Consider the following 17,270-nt stretch of genomic DNA (forward strand, 5'->3'; position numbering starts at 1 on the left):
CGCCTAAACGCCCAAGTGCATTGTGGAAAACAGAGTCCAATCATACATTTCTGTCGCGACAAAACATATCACATAACTCCATTACCCACAATCCTTTGTCAATGGATGTGATACTTTTTGTTTTGACTTCTTTTTTTTTTATGATAGAACTCGACTTTTCTTTACACTACCGATGGTATTTCAAAGACAATACTGCCATATGTAATATATTACTGTATTGTATCTTATTAATAGATGGCCGCATTACCGGGCCCTGAGCCTCCTCGCTTGTTCAGGTGTAGGAAGAGCATTGGCAAGACTGGATCCAAGGTATGTGCCCTGTCCTCCAAACCTCACATGAACACCATTTTTAAAATCATAAATGCTCCTCAACACATTCTATAATCTATCAAATAAACCCTAAAGGATTATTAAATGGAATTAATGTGACATATGGACATTTATGATTTTGTCCAGCTAATGTGCTGATTTGAAGCGACGAGCTAAGCCTTCTTTGGACTTAATCCGTTGACATTGGCCCGAGGTGTTCGTGATCTTTTTCGCAACAAGTTAAGCAGGCAAAGGTTTTCACCTCAAGCCAGACCCAGAGTTTACAGCTATTCAAACTTTGACAGTGGGCGACCCTATGTAAATGGACGAGGAACTCATTTTGGGCCCCAAACCAAAGTTTGTAAAACCTACCAACAAGTTTGATGGAATGTGGACTAGTTGATTGAAAATGTTGCCGATACTAGGGGAGTGTCAATTATTTGTAAAAAATAAAATAAAATAAAAAAATAAAAAGTGCTATTCTTTGTCAGGCTCAACTTTTGTCCACTGCAAATATATTTACCTATAAATTACAATAATAATAAAAAATCATTAAATAGTGTATTTTGCTTAAACTAGATTTTTTTTTTTTTGCTTCCATCGCAGAAGCATGCAAGCAAAGAGGACATCGATCACTGGAGGAAGGTGGGCAGCTCTTATTTTGCAACTTGATTATATGTTACGGCTCGGAAATCTGTACAGTGCTGCAACAAGCAGCGCACTCAACAGGGATGGCTATTGAGCTACTGCACTCAATTACACGTCCATAAGTATTTAGACTGTTTACATCAGCATAGCTTGCAGATGGCCATGTTCCCAACTTTATTCAGTTCACTCACTTTCCACTTTTTGCCAGCAAGTGGAGAAGGCCTCGGAGTTCGCTCTGTCCGAGGTCTTCTTCCCCAGGAGAGCTCAGACGGGAAGCAAAAGCCTGGCCGTGGCCTTGCGGAGCTGGGAGCATCTGAAAGATCACGATGATGCCTGCGCCGAAGGTAGGGTTAAAAAAAAAATATATATATATATTTTAAAGGTGATAAGGGATGTGCTAATAATGCGCTGGGGTGTCACAGCTCAGGCACTTTTGGGAGACTGGCTGGACAACACGTGGAAGCCCGAGTTGGAGACACATGGCCTGACGTGCGATAAGGGGAGCCCGGCCACACCGCCGCCCCCTGGCATCAAGTACGACAACTTCGATGGTAAATTCGCTCATTAACAGTCTTAACTGAGCTACTGGTGCCATTTGTGGTGGAATAAAAGAAAAAGAAAAGAGGAAAAAAAAAAAAAGCACGCTTTTGGCCCATTTAGATCTGTACGACCACCTGGCCAAGGAGGAGGAGAACCACGCCGTCGACAACTTCCTGCAAGACCTGAAGAAACAGGAAACAGTGTTGGACGGAGGGATGACGGAGAAGCTGGCGGGCGGCAGGACCTTCACGGACCCCGTCGTCACCATGGAGATGCGTCACCAGCAGGCAAATGACAAACGAAGCTGATTGTAAAAATGTGCCTCACCACACGGACGCCCATGTCACTCACCAGGCCAGGCCCCCGCCTTTTAAACCCATACACACTTAAAGTCACAGATACGACAGTATAATTTGAAGGGGACCACAAGTGAACAAAAATAATTTGCACATTATTGTTTTTTTTGATCAGATTAAATTTGTATCCAATTACTTGATGAGTCTATGGGATAAATTGGCAACATATTTGATAGTTGAATTCTTAGCGCAATGCCTTTTGGTTTATTAATTACATCACTTGTGCCTAAAAAAAAAAAAAAAAAAAAAAAAAGGTGCGTGAGAACAGAGCCTACAGTGAGGAGGAGGCCAAGAAGAGGCGCGAGCAGGAGCAGGAAGAGAAGAAGAAGCAGGAGGCCAGGAGGAGGCAGCAGGAGAGAGTGCAGCAGGAGATTGTCAGGATGCGGCGGCAGAGGGAGGAGAGGAAAGGACTGGAACAGCGACTCAGGCATCGGTATGCGGTGTTGGCAGTAAAATGATTAAAAAGCAGATGACGCCCGCCTTTGGTATCAAGTGGCTGTGAAGGGAACTCAAAAAGTATTAAGTCAAGGAGCCACTCCGTGTTGGAACGAATGTGAATTACGCGGTATCGCGAAATTAAATGAATTGCCCAGAAGAGCCCTTGTGTCAACAAGCATTACAACAAAAAAAGTCATTAAAATGTCAGCAACCCGTTGTATGACGTGCAGGCAAAGTTTGCATTACGTATATTAACAATTTATCAAACGTCTTTTCAAATATTACCCAACGACTGGGAAAGATGTCAAACTGAGCAAATTCCCAACTATTTTCTACACTGATAGACGTTAGCATACCAGCTGCTAGCATTTAGCATGAAATCAATCAGCCTTTGCGATTTTTTTGTCGCTTTCACAGGGAACGACTGGAAAGCCAATGGTCGGCCAAAAGCCTCCAGCTCGCTCCTTCGTCTCCCATGATGCAGCAGCAGCAGCAGCAGCAGCCGCCAGAGGAAAACGTCCAACGGCGCCGAGAAAAGAAACTGGAAATCTTTGTTCACCTGCATAACCTGAAGGTGAGCGAGCGATGACGCCTCGGTGGGGGCGTGGGGCTTTCTTGTGTATTTACTGTCGGCATGGCAGTGTCTGCAGAGCCATTTCTCACGTTGGTACTCGGTGGTGATGGAGCAGAGGCTGCGCGTGGGTAAGGCCAAGGCACTGTGTGACTGGAGGAGGCAGCTCGGGGCCTGGCGCACGTGGCGCGCCGTCATGTGGGCGGGAAGGAATCAGCGGGAGGTGTCGAGGACCGAGGAGGAGCTCCGCACTGAAAACAGGCACGTTAAGAAATTGTGGAACCAATTGACATTTTCCTGCTGTTTCTTAAGATCATAGATGCCGCCAGAGCCATGTCTAAGTAGAAAGCCAGTGGTTGGTGTCAAGGAAGTATGTAAGCAATTAAGACACTCTGAAAACAGTTGGGTCAAATATATATAACCCAATTTGGTCAAAAGGAGACCGTCCCACTGCTTGGGTCACTTTGACCCAATTTTCTGAGTTGTTTTGTACCAAACAACCACATTTTGGGGGTTATTTTGTAAGACCCAATTTTGGGGGATGTTTGGTATAAAACTACATTTTTCAGAAAGTTGGGTGACATTGACTCAAGTTGTGGATCGGTCCCTTTTTTATCCAAATTGGCTTTTTTTTTTTTTACCACAGTGTTTTTAGAGTAATTTCAGACAGGGTCATTTTGGGATCAATTTATTAGTTTGGGGAACACACTAAAAATGCTGAGTTGACCCAATATGACTGTTTGGGTCAGTTCAACCCAACTTTCTGGGTTGTTTTGTACCAAACAACCCAATTTTGGGGGATGTTTGATATCAAACAACCAAATTTTGGGGCTGTTTGACACAAAATGACTAACTTTTTCCGAAAAATCATTGAAACTGCCCTAAGTTGTGGATTGGTCCCTTTGAACCCAAATTGGGTTATTTTTATCACAGTGTAATTGGGTTACTTTTACCCAATTATTGTGACCCAGCAGATTTGATTGAAGATTGGATTTGGGTGGGCTGAAGATGGCTGCCATTTTTGAGCTGTATACTGAAGATACTTCAGTTTGATCCGATTTAAGTAACATTCTTAGACAAAGAATTGGGAATGCCAACTCTAATAGTTCCTTTAATTGTCCCAATACTTTTGCCCATATACTGCATTTGCATCACCTTCCTCCAGACAACACAAAATGGCCGAGGAAAGCGACCGGAGGCGGTTGCAGCGGCGATGCCTGCACGCCTGGCATCTGTGGTCCCGGCAGGAGCGCGACAAACGCGAGCTGGTGGCCCAACAGCAGGAGACCCGGCGCAAGATGATCGCCCTGATCAACGCAGCCACGTCGGGCCAGTTCAAACCCCCGGAGACGCTGACCAATGACCCGCCTGACAGCACGGGAAAGGTACAAACAAACTCAAAATAACTGCAATGGGCATTTTGTCCAAACACTTTTTTGTCAATATAATTCACTATGTTAGCAGCTTGCACCTTCTATCTAACCTTGGACCAGATGACCCAAAATGCATCAACCGCACCATTTTCTTCAACTCTGAAAGCGGCTTATTGAGGTGCGAGGTGTGTATATTGAGGGCAGGATGGCGTACGGAGCAGATGGAAATACGGCTGCGGTATAGGAAATCGGAGGTGCGAAGGATGGAGGAACAGAGCTCGGGGGACATAAGAAAGCGGCGAGCGGGAGATGAAGTTAGACGGTGTAGAGGTCAGTGTGGAGGTTGCGCTCATAATCAGGTTTGCGCTGGTTGTGAGCTGGAGGGACTTTGGGTACAGAGGGCCGATAAAGTAATGGAGGAGTGAGAGTGTACAATGGCGATAGTTGGAGTTTAACACAGTTCTCGTGAAAGAAACTTGTGAACGTTTTATGCCAAGAGATTTTGGACGATTCAGAGTCCCAAGAAAAGTTGGGAACGTGCCCAATCCTAAAAATGTATAAATGCGTTCTATTTGACTTTTTTTTTAAAGTGTCCCAAAGACGTATTTATATGTTGTTGTTGTTTATGCTAGAGCATACAGAAGGCTTTGATGCAGCCAACGGGTGAAGCAATGGTAGCAATTACAAAAACGGCCAGCAGGTGGCAGCAGAGTATAAGAGATCAACCAGGGCCATGTTGCAAACAAGCTCATTTACCCACAGTTCTAAAGAGATTTGTGAATAATGATGAAACGTGGCTATATGCTAATGCTAATTCCTGCACAGTGGGAACAGATAGAAATTTACTTTTTTCTCCTGATGAAAGAAGAGACTCTAATCTTTCTTTTGGTAGGTAGGCAATAGAACGCAATATTCTGTGGGCCTTGCAAAATCCAATAAAACAGCCGGGAGCAAAGGGGGTTGCTTCAGTGAAACTGGCTGGGAGTGAAAGAGATAAAGGGTTCAACACCCTCTTAAAGTGGAAGCATTTGACAATTTGACCTTACTAGTCTTAAACTTGACATTCTGATAAATATTACATTTGTGGAATATGAGTTATGCAACAAAATCTAGCAGTTTTTATCATCTCACGAAACGGCCATTTTCCCACTTGCTGTCGACTGAAGATGACATCACAGTTGCTCAGGGCTCAGGCAACGACCAATCGCAGCTCACCTGTTTTCTGAAGCTGCGCTGTGATTGGCTGTTACCTGAGATCTGAGCAACATTGATGTCAGCTTCAGTCGACAGACAGCAAGTGGCAAAATGGCCGCCCCCTGAGATGGATACAAATGGCTGGGTTTTGCTTCATAAATCATATTCCACAAATGTAATATTAATCACAATGTCATGTTTAGTCTAGTGAGGTCACATATAACATATTATTGTCACAAATATTTTTTGGGGGGGGGGGTCGACTACCCGTTTAAGTCAACAGAAAAGGGCAGTTTTATTTTTGTGTACGTCTCTTTGTCGTGACCAGCAGGATGATCCCCAGAAGCCCGTCAAGAAGCGCCATCGTAAAATAACTCGGGTGCAATTCAGCCTCCGCAAGGGAGCCGCCGCGGAGGCCCAGCCCGGAGACGCGGCCGAAAAGGACGGCGACGAAAACGACCCAAAGACGGAACCCTCGCGCGGCAGCCGCTTTGAAAACCGCCACGCCGCCCAGAAGAAGATTATCCTGCAGCAGAGGAATCAGCTCAAGGAGCAAGAGGAGGAGATCGCACAACTCAAGCGGGAGAAGGTCATGTCCGCCTGGAAGCTGGAGGTGCAGAAGACGGCTGCCTCCAGACAGATGCCACAGCCAAGGTAGGATTTATTATTTTTTTTTTTTAATGGCGGCTCTTGAACCCTCAGGGCGACCCAAAAAACGAGCGATGTATCACCATCCAGGTTGCCACTTTGCCTCGGGAAGACTTATGACCAGAAACCAAATTGCATAATTGATGTGGGTTCACTCAAAGGTTCGAGGCCTGGCTAAGGCCTGGCGGTTCCTTGAGTAGGAAATTGCAATTTCAGTCCACCCAACAGTTAAGTCGTGACAGAAAACGGAGTCTCACTTAACACGGGGCCAAATTCCCACAGCTTAAGATCGATTCTCGACAGTGCGGACCTTTCAGAACATCTCCGGCTTGAAAAGAAGCAAGGTAATCATGTCGCGTCTCTCCAATAAGCTTGCTGTTGTTGCAGAGTGCCGGCTGAAGCAGCAGAACCCGACGGGCCTCGTGCAGCCGCCCCGGGGCAAAAAGTCAAGCCGCAGACATGCCCAATCATCTCAGGTCTGTCCTCAGACTCACATTCGACAGACAACATGTCTCAATGGGGTGTATTATCATCGGGGTTCGAATAGTTTGGGATTTTTATTCAGTTAGGTTGAATTCGTTTTCAGAGCAGTTTGTTGGTTTTCAATTTTTCGGAAATGCTTTATTTTAGTTCACTTTTGATTAGTTTTAGTATTTATTTATTTTTTTTTATAAAAGAAGTATTCATTCTCAAACGACTGACCTTCACATTTAAAATGAACCCAGAAAGACAATTATAGTTTATAAACACAAAATGTAGTTTCAATTAGTTTTCACTTTTGAAAAGCATTTCTATTTCAATTCATTCACGAAAACGTTTTTCCAATTTTCATCCCTTTTCGTTAACTACAATAACCTTCATTAGCATCACAATATCTGTGTTCTCAGCCATGGAGCAGCGAGCCCACATCCGTGCCGAGCGGCGGAAGCAAGCTGAGGCGCTCAAGAAGTTGAAGGAAGAGGAAAAAAAGGTGCGAGCGAGGCAAGAGTCGAACATGGGACTGTTTGATTGCTTATTATGCAGGCTTGTTTCATTCAGGCGGAGATGAAGGCTGCCGAGGAGCAGAAACTGAGAGCGGAGGAGGAGGAGGAAGCCCAGAAGCAGCAGGAGAGAAGGCTGGCCCGGATGGTGAGATGTATGGGGGCGGGGGGGCAACCACATTATCGAAGTGATTTATTATTTATTTATTATTTACTTCCCCTCTCGAAAATCTTTTTCTTTTATTTTTTCTCAATCGAGTTGTGCAGGTTATAGGTCGTGTTAGCAAAAAGTTTTGAAATGATTTCTTGATATCTTTTTTTTACATCACAAAAACCTGCATTGGAACAGGGGTGTGTAGACTTTTTATAACTGCTGTAACGAAACAACTAATCACAGGTGCTTTTCGGTTTACGGCGGTCGTGGCGTGCACGGTTTTGAGGTTACAACAAGGTTTCCATTTCTTTATTTTATATTTATGGCCTGCAAGTGAGGTCACAGGTCGGTGAATCAATCAACTAATATCGCAAAACCAAATGATAGAATTCCACCGTGAACCAGAATTGGCACTACTCGGTTCCAAATGATTAGCAATAGTTCATTTTCCTGTAAGATAAATAGGATTTACAGTGATTTTTTTTTTTTTAGCTTCAACAATAATCTGGATTTTATTGAACCAATTACAATGGAACAGTAACGCCCCCCCCCCCGCCGCTAAAGTACTTATAATAAGGTGCCCCAAATTACTATGCACAGCAGTTCAAAAGTCTCCTAGGGTTCTCAATAGGGTTGAGGTCAGGGGATAAGCCCACATGAGAATGACTACAAGAGAATGACTTGTTTTTTCTTAATTTCCTACCACGGCAGGAACCGCTCAGTTGGAAACTTCGATAATTTCATTTTTGGCACCTTCAGGCACCCTTAAGGGGCCTTACCGTCTCATTCCACGTACTTCCAGCCCCAAAGCATCACTCTGCTGCCTCCCTACTGCCTTGCGGTGTAGAAAAAAGAGGAGAAACTGAAGCAAATGAAACTTCAGCAGCAACTCCTGGATCGGGCCCGTCGCCACTACGACGGAAAAGTGCTTCGCCGCCGAGGCCTGGTGCCATGGAAACGCCTAATGGAGCTCAAGCACGCCAGCGAAGAGGTAACTGACTCCTTATTTCTATTTATTTATTTATTTTTTGTGATTGGCAGTCCACTAACCCCTTAATGCTTTAAGTTCGACACTCTCATCTTATACGGCACATCAGAAGATTTCTGACCTCCAACTTCCAATTAGACGCAACATCCATTTGAATAATAAAATCCTCGCCTGGTCGGACATGAAATTCACATGCAGCACCCGTTCATGTGTGCGTGTTAGCTGAAAGGCAAACAAGTGACGCATCTGTTCTTCAAAAGTAGACTGCATGTTTTCGAGATAATCTTATCTCGCCAATAAAAAGCCCCGTATAGTCGTCTGTTCCCGCGCGATTATAATGTTAATCAAATTTTGAACTTGAAATTATTTGTTGGGAAATTTTGGGGGAGCGATCCTTAATTATGCAGATGTGTGTCATTATTATTCATGCTTGTAGTATCTCCTCCGACTACAAGTGATAACTAGATATTGGTGAGGAATCAGAAAGCTGTATTAGAATTGTTTTGTGATATTTGATACAGGTTATAATTATTTTTGTTAAATATATATATATATATTTTAAATTACCGGTATTCTATTAATGTATTCATAATCAACAATTCTAATAATTCTGGTTTAATTGTAATAATCACATACGCTCGTATTTTCTTTACCGCTATCGCTCATTGCTTTTAGTGTTTTGCTACTTTAATAAAAAATAAAAAATAAAAGAAATTTATTAAAAATAAAAAATTAATAAATAATGATTATGCCCAATTGAAGCTGTAATATATTTATTTATTTATTTTTTGAAAATAAATTATATTGTAAACATGCATTTTTAAGTGCCCTATGTAATAATGGTGTCCAATCATTTTGTTATGTCACACCTGTGTACTGGCAAAGAAGAAGTGTTCACTATTTGAAAGAAATATGCTCTTTTTGTGTGTTACATATTTGAGTTAAGCTCCTGTGGCACAAAAAAAAAAAAAAAAAAAAAAAAGGGTTGCGTTTATAATTGTGTTCACCATAAATGCATTTCCTCCAGAAGTCTCACAAGATGAAAATATTTCATACCCTCCTTTAAACCTGCCGCCAGCTGGCCGACAGCCATTACTCGGACTCCCTCCTGAGGCGATGCGTTCTGCGATGGCGCCAGGCGACGACAGCGGTTCTGTCTGAGAAGGAAGCTTGCGCTGACCGACTGCACCGGAGACTTCTGCTCCGGAGGAGCTTAAGCTACTGGAAGAGAGTGCGCGCACACACGCACACACACACACACGCAGACACTCAATCAGGTTGCAGCGGTCCATCCTCTGGCAGTGACTAATCTCCACGCTGCCTACACTCCATATTATGTTTTCTGTGTGAGAAAATAAGCTCGGCTTGGACTTTCTGCTTAATACAAGTTCGGCCTTTATCACTTAACTCAACACTAGAAAGCATTAGACGCTGAGGAATGGTAACAAAGTGAAGCCAGATACGGACACTTACACATTACGTGCGCAGTCGAGTCGGCCCTAATACCTTAAACGGTTCATTTTGAATTGAAGTAGTTTTAAGTCAGTTTTGTCATACTTTTTTGATTCGATTCAATGGGAACAATCCAATAACAGATGAATTGGCCGAATAGAATAAAAACAAATATAATTAATAAAATAACTTATTTGTTCTTTGTCTCTTAAATGTTTTAAATAATTTCCTTTAGTATTTGTTTAAATACCCCACCATTTTTTTTCAGCCGCACTCATCTAAATATAGTATTCTGGTAGATATTGTGTTAGTGGAATATGAGTTAAGCAACCACCAATCACAGCTCACCTGTTTTCTGAAGCTGAGCTGTGATTGGTTGTTACCTATCAAGTGGCAAAATGGCCGCCTCCTGAGATGGATAAGAACGGCTGGATTTTGCTTCATATTCCGCAAATGTAATATTAATCGCAATGTCATGTTTAGTCTAGTGAAGTCACATATCACATATGATTGTCAAGAAATGTATAAGGTTGACTTCCACTTTAACTTTACAACAAAGAGATTTCTTCTTTTTTTGTGCATGTTTTTTTTTGGGGGGGGGGGGGGTAATGTTTGAACGCTATTATCTAAATCTGCCTTAGTTCAAGGGTCACCATGGGCACCAGATAGCCCCCCTAGGACCACATGAGTAGTACACAGGCCTGTTCCAAAAGTAGCTCACCATGGATGGGGCATTGTGATTTTCTAGGAATGTTGTCGAAGTGATCATTTGAAAATGTAAACAATAGATTCGATTTATAGAAATCAAGTGTGGCATATTGGTATTTATCTGTGAGAAGTCATTAACAATGATCCGTGTTATTAGTTGGTCTTGGCAGAGGATAAAGAATATGTGAGCATTATGTACTGTATGCGTGTGTGAGAGATCATCTTATTATAAATGACCCCGTTTTTCCTACCTCCGTGGTGGTAGCTGGAAGACCAGCGGTTACTTCAGGAGGCGCAGGCGGATATCTTTTGCCGCGCCCACACGCTGAGGAAGTTCCTGCGGGCCCTGCTGGACCACGTGATACAGCAGAAGAGGCTGGCGCTGGAACATCAGCAGATGGCCGAAGGGCACGACAACAGGTCTGGAACGGCGCTTTCACCTGGAACTCTGCAAAGTTTGTCGTTAGTTAGTCAGAAAAGCAGTTAAGTGTCAGCGCCAGATGATGACAAATGAGTTTGGAATAAAAACCCATTTATTGCGTAATGTTTTGCAGTTGGCCGTGTGCCATCATAACAATGAAATTTGGATGAAACGCATTTGCATAATGCAAATTAGCAGTCATAAAGAGTGGCGTGTGGGCCACACAGTGGGAGAGTTCATTATTTGATGATTGTTCAGCCCTCGCACATAAAACTCAAATTTCTCACAGCTCTTGTATTTTTTATTTTCTTTTCCTTTTCTGACTTCAGAGTAGCGCAACGGCGATGCTTCCGGGCCTGGAGGCTGCTCCCTCGTCTGCAGCGTAAGGAAAGGGAGCGCGTGGAGCGGCGAGAGAGGCTTTGCAGGAAAGTGACTGAGGTGCTGCCCAGTTTTTGGTCACGCCCTCTGTGAAGAGCCCGGCGGCGGACAAAAAAGTCAACACAGCGCATCGTCAAGCATTTATTGAGAAATAAATAAGCGTTAAAGCCATACAATGTCAGTACAACAGTCACATCGGACAGCGAGGAACAAGACATCTTTCAGTTTTTTTCTGCTATTATGTCAAAAGTGACGGTTTTTCCCAACATGGATCATAATGACAAAATAAGGCAAGAGGTATGTCGCAATAGCCTCTAAATAAACAGTGCTTGGTGTGAATTACATTTCATGTTCCTTTCTGCAGCGTGGTTGTGGTTTTTCAACTGTGCTGAATAACTAGAATCAGTTGATTAAAAAGATTTGTTCATAATGCACATGACAGAAACTGCCACTGATCCTGTACATCCAGACATTTGCAGATGAATAAGAAATAAGAGTTTAAAATGTATATGAAATGAAGTAAAATAGTTGAATGATTAAGTCCCATTTATTTGTTTAGATTTAATTCAATTATAGCAAACCGATTGTTTAAAAATATTTTTTAATTATTAAATGCATATACATTTTTATCTTATAATTTACAATAAATTATTGAATGGGCTAAATTAAAAGCTTAGCAAAATAAATTAAAAAATTAAATACGGTACGTTTGAATTTACCAAACTCAAAGGGCCATTTTATAAATATTACTTCATAATGAATCAGAGGTGCCAAATTCATTTAGTTGCAAGACACTATGTGAGAAAAAACATATTAACGTATAAATCACCTCATTTTAACATCAAATTAAATTTGAAATCAGGAGTCACGAAAAACAAGTGGCATGCAAATATTTATACTGTAAAACGAATTCATGTTAAGATTAGAGAAAGAAATTCTTGGAATGTGTGTTGAAAATGGAGAACATTTTCTGCCAAAATGAAAACAAATCCATTTAGGATGACACAGGAAGTAAACACTTAATTTGCTTAAGTGGGCCACTCAGACTTTACCCACCCCTCATTTAGTATTCAATGAACCTTAAAGTGTTTTTAGAATGTGAAAGGAAAATGAAAAAAACCCGCGCAAGCATAGGCAAAAAAAAAAAAAAAAAAAAACACACCAAAAAAACACCTGAGCCGATATTTGAACCCAAACCATCTCGACTGTAAATAAACGTATATTTGTACCTGTCCGCTGCTGAAAAATACCGGGCCGGTCTACCTGCAGCTTTTTGTGTCAGCAGTAGACATGCTGACCAGGCGTCACCTGGGCGTGATGATGCCGCCTCGAAAGCGGGATGGATGTTGAAATGACTTGACTTTCACGCGTGACTCGTCGCCTCCGCACCCTGGATGGCACTAGAGGGGACGTAAAAAGACAACTTTCATTGTTGGAAGAAAAAAAAAAAAACAAGGAGACAGATGATAGATGAGGCGGACGCAATGGAAAGGGAAGGTTACGGGGAGTGGATGCATAGAAAGTGTGATAATATAGGCGGTGAAGGGGGGGGGGGAGGTAGTACCACTCTATAATAGTCTATTTCATAAAAACAAACAAAAGAAATAGAATGTAAATAAAGTTTTTATATCAATTCAATGTTGTGTTCTACTTGGACATTTTTAGGACAGTAGTGAAAAACGGACTGTTATTCTACTTGTAAATCTTGATGACCTTAAGTTGCATGTCAAGGATATTGACAGCTTTCTATAGGAAGTCACCATCAGGAGCACTAAAAAAAAAGTCTGACCAAGCTAGCACGGCACCATGCTGCCCTCTAGTGGACAATAGCGGAATAGCGACGCTGCTCTTACACACCTGCCCGTCCGTTCCTCCGACATGGTCAAAAAATCGGCCCAGTTGGCGCATAGGCCCCGCGAGTGGACGCCGGTGTCCACGGCCAGCCCCCACAGGGCCCGGCGGCCAGAGCGCTCTCGGACGGCGGCGCGCGCCTCGCGCTCCGTCACGTTGTAGCTGATGTTGAGCAGCTGAGTCAGCAATAGGTGGAGGACGCCGCACGTCACCACGGTGCAGTACCAGGCGCACGAGAAGCCCAGGGAGGCGCTAGTGAGTAACATGAACGGGGACATTATTGTGGGAAATGGATGCAAGTGCAATGGATCACACAAATATAGTACAAACAGTAAACAAATCCTGTTTTTCCCAAACTAACAAACTTATATCACAATAATTAAAAATGTTAAAAATCAAATGATGAAATGAAAAATAAATCAATAAAATTTACATTTTAATGAAATATTCCTGTTTCGTTCTTCTTTTAAATTCTTTTAAATCATTGCCATCTAGCGGTTGAAAATAGAATTACACCCAACGTAATTGAGACAAAACAGATAAGTGTACACACACAAATGAGCTGTTACGGTTAATTATGATTTTTCAACGGAAACAAATTGACTTCACGTCACTTCCTTCCGACATGGAATTTTCTTTTTACCTGTATTCCTGGTAGACTCCCGGGCAGTAGAACAGGGCGGTGAGGACGTTTTGGTCTGCGCACACACTCCGCAGCACTAGACCGATCCCGTACAGGGATGTGGACAGGAAGAGGATGAGCGCTAACAGGAAGCTACGGTGGTTACTCCGGCCCACGCAACTGTCGATCCTGAACCCACCACCGTGTGTGAAGGGCATGCAAAGGAGTTCACACATTAGGGGAGACAAAAGACACAAAGATGGGATCGGTGCTGTTAACTAATTTTCAGGATATGTTGTAAAGGTAGATTGATTTGGTGCTAAAAGTTGCTAAATAACGTTGCCATTGCATGATGATTTTGTGCTAATACAGGATAAAAGCTTTGCTTTGGCGCCATCTGTTGGCAACAATAGCAAGCGAGTTGAGGAGCTTGATGACAAGTCATCCTTTGTGAATTCAGAGAAGCTAAATTAGAAAAGGTGAGGAAAGAAGGATAAGAACTGGAACCAACCAGACACAGTGGTGGTCATGACGCAGCACGCAGACCCCGCATAGCCGACAATGTCCCGCCCTGGGTGGCCGCACCACCCGGCACACCCAACACCAGTTCTTCCGGCTTGGCTCCGCCTTTTGCGACCATCCCACCTCGTCTCGGAGAACGGGATCCGACTCTCGGTTCGGCTTCACAACGCCCGGGCCTCTTTTGGTGTTCGCCAAGCCCAGCAGGGTGAGCAGGAACCCCGCGGTAATCACGCCGACCTGAATGCCACCAATGCCCCCTAGTGGTACCACTTCCACGACGAATATATAGTACATGTAGGCCAAGGAGAAAAGCGCTAGGCTAAGAAAAAACAGCGTCCGGGCTTTTTTGCGGTGGGTGAAGTAGTAGTACCACAGCAACAAGCCCGGCAGAGTGATCAGAACTGCCACGCCGAGCAGGAAGTGGAACGCGGCGAGGTGCAGCAGCGCCGGGAGGAGGACCAGAGGCGGGACGACGGACAGGTCCACTCTGCGGGCGCCGCCCCGCAGCCAAGGGACGCGGATGCGGTCGCTGATGTCGGCGGCCACGCGGGACAGGGACTCTGGACTTTGAGACTCTCGCTTAAAAAACCTGAAAAACAATAGTGACGTGTTTTTATTAGCTAGCTATGTTTTAGGGGATATTTAGTAGGGGTGTGCCCCCCCCCCCCAAAATCGATTCTCATTTAGTACGATTCAGAATCGATTTTAAATGTCCCAAAATCGATTTTATTTAAATTGTTTTATACTGTCTTGCTTTTGTCTGTGTGTGCCTTTATTTGGAGCGCTGTTCATGTTGTACCCAGTTTGGCCACTGAGGGGCAGTGTGGTTCCACGCAGTCTAATACACTGTTAAGTTGTAGCCACATTAGAGAGTAGAAGGAAAAAGTCAAGATCAAGTTATTCCAATAAAAGTAGTTTTTTTAGCAGGGTGGAGCCGTTCTTTTGAGTGATAAAAGTGCCGCGAGTAGCGCGCTAATTAGCATTAGCGAGTCAGACTGGAGTAGATCATTACGATTCCTTGCACATCTATAGATTGAAGCAAAAATCATTGTCAATCAAATCATTTTGAATAAAAAATCTTTCTTAATCAAAAATCGATTCTGAATCGAATCGCAGACCCAAAAATCGGAATACAATCAACGATTCCCACCCCTAATATTCAGCAATGCTTTGCTATACAAGCGACCAAACTTTTTTGTTAAAGGTAAAAGGTTGCGCTGTAACAGTTTCTATTAAAACATTCATTCAAGAAGATGCCATTAAATAATCCCCTAATTGTCTGAGGTTAGGTTTGCCCGTGTTTCACAAACTAAAATGGCCACCTCGCAGTCCCACGCACCACCAGCCGACCCGTCACGCCCGGCAATCTCGCTCGTTATAGGGAGCTAATAAAGCGTAATAGTCCCTGAGTTCTAAGTGTTAAATAATTACTCTTCCGAGGAACATGAATAATGATTGACCTTCCGGATATTGAAGGGCTTGCGGTCATCATTTTACCGTAAGGTCTAATGTGTCATAATTATCATGTAGAATGTGTTTACAATATGTGGATAAAGTGTCTATGACCTTGTCACTCTTTTAGAAACGGTACAACCAAATAGAAAATAAGAGGAAATAGTACTATACAGGTAGCTTATTTCATTTTTTAAAAAGCATAACATTTAATTATGAGTAATCACAGCACTATATATTGCATTTTTATGCTTGCAAATTTGTGTGTGTGTGCACTCCGGCTGAACCATTTTGAAAAATGATCAAAAATTTCCCCACAATATTACTATTTTTTTTCAAGGTCTTCTTCCCACATAATTTTTGTTTTTTAACAAACACAAACAATAAATGGTACCTGTCGCAGGCCTCGTCCAGGTCCTCGCAGTCGCAGCAGCAGGCCCCCACGTGGCTTCGCTCGCCGTGTCTGTTGACATACTCGCAGCAGCACAAGCGCTCGTCTTCCTCCTTGTCCCGCCTTCTCTTCATGGCCGACAGCTGTGCTGGCAGAGAAGGAGAGTTGTACTAAGGTCAGTTTTTATTTATATAGTGGGAGTTGACAACAGAGGTTTTTCAAGTCACTTTCACATCGCTCAACTCGGCAATGTCGGCGTAGCATAACTTGTCAATTTAAAGACTGAGCAGAACAGGTCCTGACTCCTGAGGAAAAACATTCGCCCAACAGGGCATCATCCGGCAGCGCTTCATTATTTCACTGCATGGACTGTCATGCTGTTTAAACAAACATTGTACATATCTCTGCAAGCCTGTGAAGCCCTTTGAGACTTTTTAGTGGTTGATTAAGAGCTAGATTTTGACTTGACTTGATTATGCCCCTCGGCCAACAAAGTAAAACTGGTCTAGAACCGCCACTGATACCGAATAAGGATCGAACCCTAAAACGGGCCGATTTTACACACACACAAATTGAACTGTATTCAATTGTGGGGAAATTGCGTTTTCAGTTGCTATGGTACTTTCATAGCAACCGTCATTTTAAGTCACTGGTTTCTAATCCGGGGCAATGACAGTACCTTACACTTGACGAAAAAAACTTAAATTATACCAAATGTATGAAACATGACGTTTTGAAGCCATTTAACTACAAAAAAAACAACAACACACAGACCAGAAAGTGTTAACTTCCTGCATCACCACAAGTCACCCAATCAAAACGCGACTCGGAAAATTTCAAAACAATTCAGAACTTTCACTTCCTGGTTGTGCCACTGGTCAGCGCGATAGTTAATATACTCAGTTTAAGGTTCGATATTGTTCAAATAACGCCCCCAAAAATGTGGAAGACAAACTTACCAGAAATGTGAGCTGGCTACATGTCAGCTACTCCCGTTCAATTTCTACTCTCGCGGAGTTTCCGGTGTGCCCAGCATGGCGGAAGTAGCCAAGCCTTTTATTTAGTTTTAATAAATGCATTATTAGCTGGGCTCTAATAAGTTTTTCCTTCTGAGTGCAGGGCTTCAAATCTGGTTGTGGTTGTATTCAGCGGCTCTTTATTTTTGGCGTGCCTCGTTTGTCACGTACTAAATGAATGACGTCACACAGACTTGCCTATGCGCGCATGCGTAAGAAATTATGTCACAAAAATCTCACGTCACCAAAGCGTGTAAA

General features: G+C 43.1%; 2 protein-coding genes and 1 long non-coding RNA gene across 7 annotated transcripts; 1 reads left to right on the plus strand and 2 right to left on the minus strand.

Annotated features, from left to right (window-relative positions):
* Positions 1–119: 119 nt before the first annotated feature.
* Positions 120–11,497, plus strand: ccdc191 (coiled-coil domain containing 191). 2 transcript variants are annotated; one of them, XM_086066002.1, is made up of 17 exons: positions 120–309; positions 916–954; positions 1,166–1,301; positions 1,380–1,508; positions 1,618–1,784; positions 2,108–2,286; positions 2,709–2,865; positions 2,933–3,123; positions 4,028–4,247; positions 5,758–6,083; positions 6,465–6,553; positions 6,965–7,047; positions 7,116–7,205; positions 8,059–8,202; positions 9,278–9,430; positions 10,625–10,779; positions 11,110–11,497. In XM_086066002.1, exons 1-17 carry the CDS (start codon positions 235–237, stop codon positions 11,249–11,251), a joined length of 2,475 nt encoding a protein of 824 aa, XP_085922128.1. In that variant the 5' UTR covers positions 120–234; the 3' UTR covers positions 11,252–11,497. The 2 variants fall into 2 exon arrangements, with proteins under 2 accessions (XP_085922128.1, XP_085922129.1); XM_086066003.1 differs by having other exon boundaries at positions 5,761–6,083.
* Positions 2,104–12,209, minus strand: LOC147155890 (uncharacterized). Its single transcript, XR_015092071.1, has 3 exons — positions 10,611–12,209; positions 9,256–9,420; positions 2,104–3,113 (listed from the first exon to the last, which is right to left on the minus strand). It is a non-coding gene; the product is annotated as an uncharacterized LOC147155890 (long non-coding RNA).
* Positions 12,210–12,372: 163 nt separating this feature from the next.
* On the minus strand, positions 12,373–17,161 carry zdhhc23b (zDHHC palmitoyltransferase 23b). Of its 4 annotated transcripts, none has more exons than XM_086066007.1 (6): positions 16,956–17,161; positions 16,000–16,139; positions 14,143–14,742; positions 13,653–13,820; positions 13,016–13,261; positions 12,373–12,558 (listed from the first exon to the last, which is right to left on the minus strand). In XM_086066007.1, exons 2-6 carry the CDS (start codon positions 16,128–16,130, stop codon positions 12,522–12,524), a joined length of 1,182 nt encoding a protein of 393 aa, XP_085922133.1. In that variant the 5' UTR covers positions 16,131–16,139; positions 16,956–17,161; the 3' UTR covers positions 12,373–12,521. The 4 variants fall into 4 exon arrangements, with proteins under 4 accessions (XP_085922133.1, XP_085922134.1, XP_085922136.1 ...); XM_086066008.1 differs by having other exon boundaries at positions 16,000–16,144; XM_086066010.1 differs by lacking the exon at positions 16,956–17,161 and adding an exon at positions 16,771–16,802.
* Between the last annotated feature and the right edge of the window lie 109 nt (positions 17,162–17,270).

Source organism: Leptonotus elevatus, chromosome 21, assembly GCF_054856555.1.
Source record: "Leptonotus elevatus isolate MCC_2025b chromosome 21, RoL_Lele_1.0, whole genome shotgun sequence".
NCBI classification, from domain to species: domain Eukaryota; kingdom Metazoa; phylum Chordata; class Actinopteri; order Syngnathiformes; family Syngnathidae; genus Leptonotus; species Leptonotus elevatus.